Source organism: Rhinopithecus roxellana, chromosome 16 (genome assembly GCF_007565055.1).
Source record: "Rhinopithecus roxellana isolate Shanxi Qingling chromosome 16, ASM756505v1, whole genome shotgun sequence".
NCBI lineage: Eukaryota > Metazoa > Chordata > Mammalia > Primates > Cercopithecidae > Rhinopithecus > Rhinopithecus roxellana.
This window is the reverse complement of record NC_044564.1, coordinates 22,679,736-22,686,365: the sequence shown is the minus strand read 5'-3', so window position 1 is coordinate 22,686,365 and position 6,630 is coordinate 22,679,736. Positions and strand designations below refer to the sequence as shown.

Genomic DNA, 6,630 nt, shown 5'->3' with positions numbered 1-6,630 from the left:
AGGGGAATTGCAATAGAGAAAGAGTAATTCACACAGAGCTGGCTGTGCGTGAGACTGGAGGGTTTTATTTTTTGTTTTTTGGTTTTGTTTTCTCTTTTTGAGACGGAGTCTCACTCTGTTGCCCACAGGTTGGAGTGCAATGGTGCGATCTGTGCGCACTGCAACCTCCGACTCCCGGGTTCAAGTGATTCTGCTGCCTCAGTCTCCTGAATAGCTGGGATTACAGGCATTGCAGGCATGCACCACCACTCCCGGCTAATTTTTGTATTTTTAGTAGAGACAGGGTTTCACCATGTTAGCCAGGCTGGTCTTGAACTCCTAACCTCAGGTGATCTGCCTGCCTTGGCTTCCCAAAGTGCTAGGATTACAGGCATGAGCCACCGTGCCTGGCCTGGAGTTTTATTATTACTCAAATCAGTCTCCAGGAGCATTGGGGGAGCAGAGTTTTTAAGGATAACTTGGTGGGTAGGGGGAAGCCAGTGAGCCAGGAGTGCTGCTGATTGGTCAGAGATGAAATCACAGGGAGTCGGAGCTGTCTTTTTGGGCTGAATCAGTTCTTGGGTCCAGGGGCCACAAGATCAGATGAGCCAGTTTATCGATCTGAGTGGTGCCAGCTGATCCATCAAGTGCAGGGTCTGCAAAATATCTCAAGCACTGGCCGGGCACGGTGGCGCACGCCTGTAATCCCAGCACTTTGGGAGGCCAAGGCAGGTGGATCACCTGAGGTTGGGAGTTCGAGACCAGCATGACCAATATGGAGAAACCCCATCTCTACTAAAAATACAACATTAGCCGGGTGTGGTGGTGCATGCCTGTAATCTCAGCTACTCAGGAGGCTGAGGCAAAAGAAACGCTTGAACCCGGGAGTTGGAGGTTGTGGTGAGCTGAGATCACACCATTGCACTCTAGCCTGGGCAACAAGAGCGAAACTCTGTCTAGAAAAAAAGAAACAAAGAAAGAAAGAAAAAAGAATCTCAAGCACTGGTCTTAGTTTAGGGAAGGTTAGAATCTTGTAGCTTCCTGCTACATGACTCCTAAACCATAATTTCTAATCTTGTGGCTAATGTTAGTCCTACAAAGGCAATCTAGTCCCCAGACAAGAAGGAGGTCTGCTTTGGGAAAGGGCTGTCTTTGTTTAAACTATAAACTATATATATAGGTTTCTCCCAAAGCTAGTTCAGCCTTTGCCAAGAAATGAACAAGGACAGCTTGGAGGTTAGAAGGAAGATGGAGTCAGTTAAGTTGATCTCTTTCACTGTCTCAGTCATAATTTTGCAAAGGCAGTTTCAAGCTGAGATCGCACCACTGCACTCCAACCTGGGTGACGAGTGAGACTCTGTCTCAAAAAAATAAAAATAGAAATAAACTCATAATAATCTTTGAAGTGGGTACTACTATCAAATATTAGTTCCATCTCACAGAGGAGGAAACTAAAGTTTAGAAAGTCTGAGCAACTCACTCAAGTCCTCCCTTGATGGAGAAAGCTGACCCACTGAAGCCCCCAACAATTTCCAACTGGACACTTGGAAATGTGGGGGTAATATTCTAGTTTACCATGGAGCTGAAATCATCCGGGCTTTAAAGACCCTCCCATGCCCCCGTTTGTGGTTAACTCCTGCGTCCCTGCTCCAGGGAGTGGCCTCCACCTCTCTATTTTGAAGGAGAATGATGTCCATGGCCACCAAGGTCAGAGGCCAAAGGACAGAGCTTTTCTCTGATGCCCAGGAGCCTTGGCAGGAAGAGTGCTTGGAGACTTGAGAGTCAGAGATTGGGGAAAGCTGGGTAGTCAGGAGCTTCCAGAAGGGTAGGAAAAATGCCAGGTTACTCAAGTTCTGGGCCCTGCTCTGCTTCCAACTGGCTATGTGATTTTTGGGCAAGTGCCTTCTCTTCTCTGGGTCTCAGTTTCCCTCGAAATGGGAGGATTCTTCCAGAAGGTCTGATATCTCTTCCCTTTCCCCACCTCCCCTTACCTCTCCTATACAAACTGCTCCCCACTGCCCCACCCAGACTGGCTCTAACATTCTAGAAGCCTTGAACTGTGGTTTGAAAGTCCCAGCTGGAAGTTGCTGCCCATCTCTGAGGTTCCTCCTGAGCTCTGGGCCCAGGGCTTTAGGTCCTGCTAAGGTATGTGGTCTTGGCAGGCTGGAGAGATCAGAGGGGAGGAAGGCCCAGTGCCTCTGAGACAGGCCTCAGGAAGGCCTGCATTGTGATGACCTCATCCATTCTATGACATCATCCTCTCACCCACCCTTTCTTCTCCCTGGTCAACCGCTCTGCAAACAACCATCAATCTGAATCCCAAAGGCCTGAGAAAGTCTGTTCTCCAGTACCTGCTGCTGATCTGTTTCAACCAACAAGAAGTACCATGAAATTGGAATTCACCGAGAAAAACTACAACAGCTTCGTGCTGCAGAACCTGAACAGACAGAGGAAACGCAAAGAGTACTGGGACATGGCCCTGAGCGTGGACCACCACGTCTTCTTTGCACATCGCAACGTGCTGGCTGCTGTCTCCCCACTGGTGAGGAGCCTCATCTCCAGCAATGACATGAAGACCACCGATGAGCTTTTCATCACCATTGACTCCAGTTATCTGAGCCCGGTCACAGTGGACCAACTTCTGGACTACTTCTATAGCGGCAAAGTAGTGATCTCCGAGCAAAACGTGGAGGAGCTGCTTCGTGGGGCTCAGTATTTCAACACACCACGCCTTCGAGTTCACTGCAACGACTTTCTTATTAAGTCCATCCGCCGTGCCAACTGCTTGCGCTACCTCTTCTTGGCCGAGCTGTTTGAGCTCAAAGAGGTATCAGACTTAGCTTACTCAGGCATTCGCGACAACTTCCACTACTGGGCCAGTCCTGAGGGCTCCATGCACTTCATGCGCTGTCCCCCTGTTATCTTCGGCCGCCTGCTCCGTGATGAAAACCTTCACGTGCTCAATGAAGACCAGGCTCTCAGCGCACTCATCAATTGGGTGTACTTCCGGAAGGAGGAGCGGGAGAAGTATTTCAAGAAGTTCTTCAATTACATCAATCTCAATGCCGTCTCCAACAAGACTCTGGTGTTTGCCAGCAACAAGCTGGTGGGCATGGAGAACACCTCATCCCATGCAACCCTGATTGAGAATGTCCTGATGGACCGCAAGCAGGAGCGGCCATGCAGCCTGCTGGTCTACCAGCGGAAAGGGGCCCTGCTTGATTCAGTGGTCATTCTCGGTGGCCAGAAGGCCCACGGCCAGTTCAATGATGGAGTGTTTGCCTATATCATCCAGGAGAACCTGTGGATGAAGCTCTCAGACATGCCCTATCGAGCAGCAGCACTTAGTGCCACCTCTGCTGGTCGCTACATCTACATTTCTGGTGGCACCACTGAGCAGATTTCAGGGCTGAAGACAGCCTGGCGGTATGACATGGATGACAACTCCTGGACCAAGTTGCCCGACCTGCCCATCGGGCTTGTCTTCCACACCATGGTGACCTGTGGGGGGACGGTGTACTCAGTGGGCGGGAGCATTGCCCCAAGGCGGTATGTCTCCAACATCTATCGCTATGATGAGAGGAAGGAAGTCTGGTGCCTGGCAGGAAAGATGAGCATCCCCATGGATGGCACCGCCGTGATCACCAAAGGTGACCGGCATCTGTACATTGTCACTGGACGGTGCTTGGTGAAAGGTTACATCTCCCGGGTTGGGGTGGTGGACTGCTTTGACACTAGCACTGGGGACGTCGTCCAATGTATCACCTTCCCCATTGAGTTCAACCACCGGCCCCTGCTCTCTTTCCAACAGGACAACATCCTCTGCGTGCACAGCCACCGGCAGAGTGTGGAAATCAATCTGCAGAAAGTGAAGGCCAGCAAGACGACCACCTCAGTGCCTCTCTTGCCCAACAACTGCCCCTTGGATGTGTCCCATGCTATATGCTCCATTGGAGACAGCAAGGTGTTTGTATGTGGGGGTGTCACCACTGCCAGCGATGTCCAAACAAAGGACTACACCATCAATCCAAATGCCTTCTTGCTGGACCAAAAGACAGGCGAGTGGAAGACCCTGGCTCCCCCACCAGAGGCACTGGACTGTCCTGCCTGCTGTCTAGCCAAGCTACCTTGCAAGATTCTTCAAAGGATTTAAACAACATTTTAAGTGGGAGAATAAGTAAATGCATTATTATTCACAATTTAATGAGAGAAAGATAGGAAGATGGCCTGTTGTTTCCTTCTTAGTGTTCCAGTCCATGCTTGGCCCTGAAGGTGAAGATCCTAGGGTAGGGCTGCTCCCAGTGGGTGGAAACTCAGGGCCACTACGTCATTGGAGGTATCCAACAGGGGCTGGAAAGGAACCCCTGGTGGGTGGAATTCAGGCCCCTCTCAGGCACTGACCAAGGCGATGTCTGTCCCCTATTCTGTACCCCTGTGGTCACCTCTCAGGCATCTGCTAGATCAGCAGGTAAACATCCGCTCAGAGCTGTGAAGCACCAAGCTCCTCCAGCACCCGCTTCCCTCCGGTCTTCCACAAAAGCAGGTGAGGACCCGTCCCAGGTCTGAGAGAGGAACCTCATGGCCAGGAAGGAAAAGGTGATCTGGGCAAGGCTCAGAAAAGAAGGCAGAAGGAACAGGGGAGGCAAGGTTACTTGGCTATTGTATTTGCCCATGCAGCTACAGTAGTTTGTGTCTCATTTGTGGGAAAGTTGGAGGTTCCTTACAGTTGTTTCTAGTAAGCCAACTACATTGAGAACTTTCTCCAGGAATATGAGTCTGAGGGACTGGGGATAAAAGAGAGGCCAGTAAAGTGAGAAGAAAGAAACATATCCTGGCCGGGCACAGTGGCTCATGCCTGTAATCCCAACACTTCAGAAGACTGAGGCAGAAGGATCACCTGAGCCCAGGAGTTTGAGGCCAGTCTAGGCAATAAAGCGAGACCCCATTTCTAATATAAAAAATAATAATAAGGCCAGGGGTGGTGGCTCACGCCTGTAATCCCAGCATTTTGGGAGGCTGAAGCAGGTGGATCACCCGAGGTCAGGAGTTTGAGACCAGCCAGCCTAACCAACATGGTAAAACCCCATCTCTACTAAAAATACAAAATTAGCAGAGCATGGTGGCACATGCCTGTAATCCCAGCTACTTGGGAGGCTGAGGGGCAGGAAAATCGCTTGAACACGGGAGGCAGAGGTTGCAGTGAGCCAAGATCACGCCACTGTACTCCATTCTGGGTGACAAGAGTGAAACTCCATCTCAAAAAAAAAAAAAAAAAAAAAAAAAGAATCTACTTTTGCATTTGGCAAGCAGCTAGACTAAGGGCACTAGAAAGCCTGGATTGCTTTAATTCAATCGAGGCATTATATGATTCAAAGTTAGGCTTTAGTCTATTTCCACCTTTATTCTTAGTGTGTAGCCCTTTAGGATCCCAACAAAAATCACTTTTCTGGGGCTTCCCAATTACATATGACTAGCCTCTCTTCTATCTTTTCAGTGCTTGCCCTCTGCTGCCCTGGCCACCTCCCTATACCCTATCACCGCCAGCATCTATCATACAGTAATTTATAAGCATTGATTATTGCCTTTCTCCTAGCTAAGATCAAATTTTGCTTTTTTGATGTTGTTGTTGTTAAGATGGAATCTCACTCTCTCATCCAGGCTGGAGGGCAGTGGTGAAATCATAGCTCACTGCAACCTCAAACTCCTGGGCTCAAGGGATCCTCCCGCCTCGGCCTCCTGAGTGGCTGGAACCACAGGTGCTTGCCACCACACCTGGGGAGGTTTTTTTGTTTGTTTTTTAATTTTTTGTGGTGATGTGTTCTCACTTTGTTTCCCAGGCTGGTCTTGAACTCCAGGGCTCAAGCAATCCTCCCACCTCAGTCTCCCAAAGTGCTGGGATTACAGGCATGAGTCACTGTGCCCGGCATTTGTTGCTTTAAAAAGTGGGAACTCTGTCTTAATCTCTCACCCAGTACCCTTCAGAAATAATTGTGTGGCCCTTGATCTGCCCTGGGAGAGTGCTGAGGAGGAATTCTACATAGGTTAATCTCTGTCTCCCTGAGAATCCAGGGCTCTTTCCTGATAGGCTATCAAGTGCTCTCCTCATCCCTGTCACCCCACCCAGGCCAGGGGCTCCCTACCCACTATTCTCTCCCTCGGCCTCTACTGTCCTGGAAGTCCTGGCTAGGCTCTTTTTCAATCCCAGACCTATACCCCTTGGACTTTTTCTCTTCTCAGAGTCTCAGACCTGTTGGCGGGGCTCACTCTGCATTCAAATGGTCTAAAATGGAATCATTTTTATGATGGTTAATTTCTTTTTTTTGTTTTTGTTTTTTTTTTTTTTTTTGATATAGAGTCTTGCTCTGTCACCCAGGCTGGAGTGCAGTGGCGCAATTGGCTCACTGCAACCTCCGCCTCCTGGGTTCAAGCCATTCTCCTGCCTTAGCCTCCCCAGTAGCTGGGACTACAGGCACGCGCACCACTACTCCCAGCCAATTTTTGTATTTTAGTAGAGACGGGGTTTCACCATGTTGGCCAGGCTGGTCTCGATTCCCGACCTCGTGATCCGCCTGCCTCGGCCTCCCAAAGTGCTGGGATTACAGGCTTGAGCCACCGCACCCGGCCCTTCTTCTTCTTCTTTTTTTTTTTTTT

The 6,630-nt window shown here is 49.8% G+C and overlaps 1 protein-coding gene across 1 annotated transcript; it reads left to right on the top strand.

Annotated features, from left to right (window-relative positions):
- Positions 1 to 2,255: 2,255 nt before the first annotated feature.
- On the top strand, positions 2,256 to 4,200 carry CCIN (calicin). Its single transcript, XM_030919728.1, has one exon. It carries the CDS (start codon positions 2,366 to 2,368, stop codon positions 4,130 to 4,132), a length of 1,767 nt encoding a protein of 588 aa, XP_030775588.1. The 5' UTR covers positions 2,256 to 2,365; the 3' UTR covers positions 4,133 to 4,200.
- The last annotated feature ends 2,430 nt before the right edge of the window (positions 4,201 to 6,630 follow it).

Bases quoted from the DNA above. Each gene is read 5' to 3' on its own strand.
- CCIN (XM_030919728.1), top strand. From the start codon at position 2,366: ATGAAATTGGAATTCACCGAGAAAAACTACAACAGCTTCGTGCTGCAG.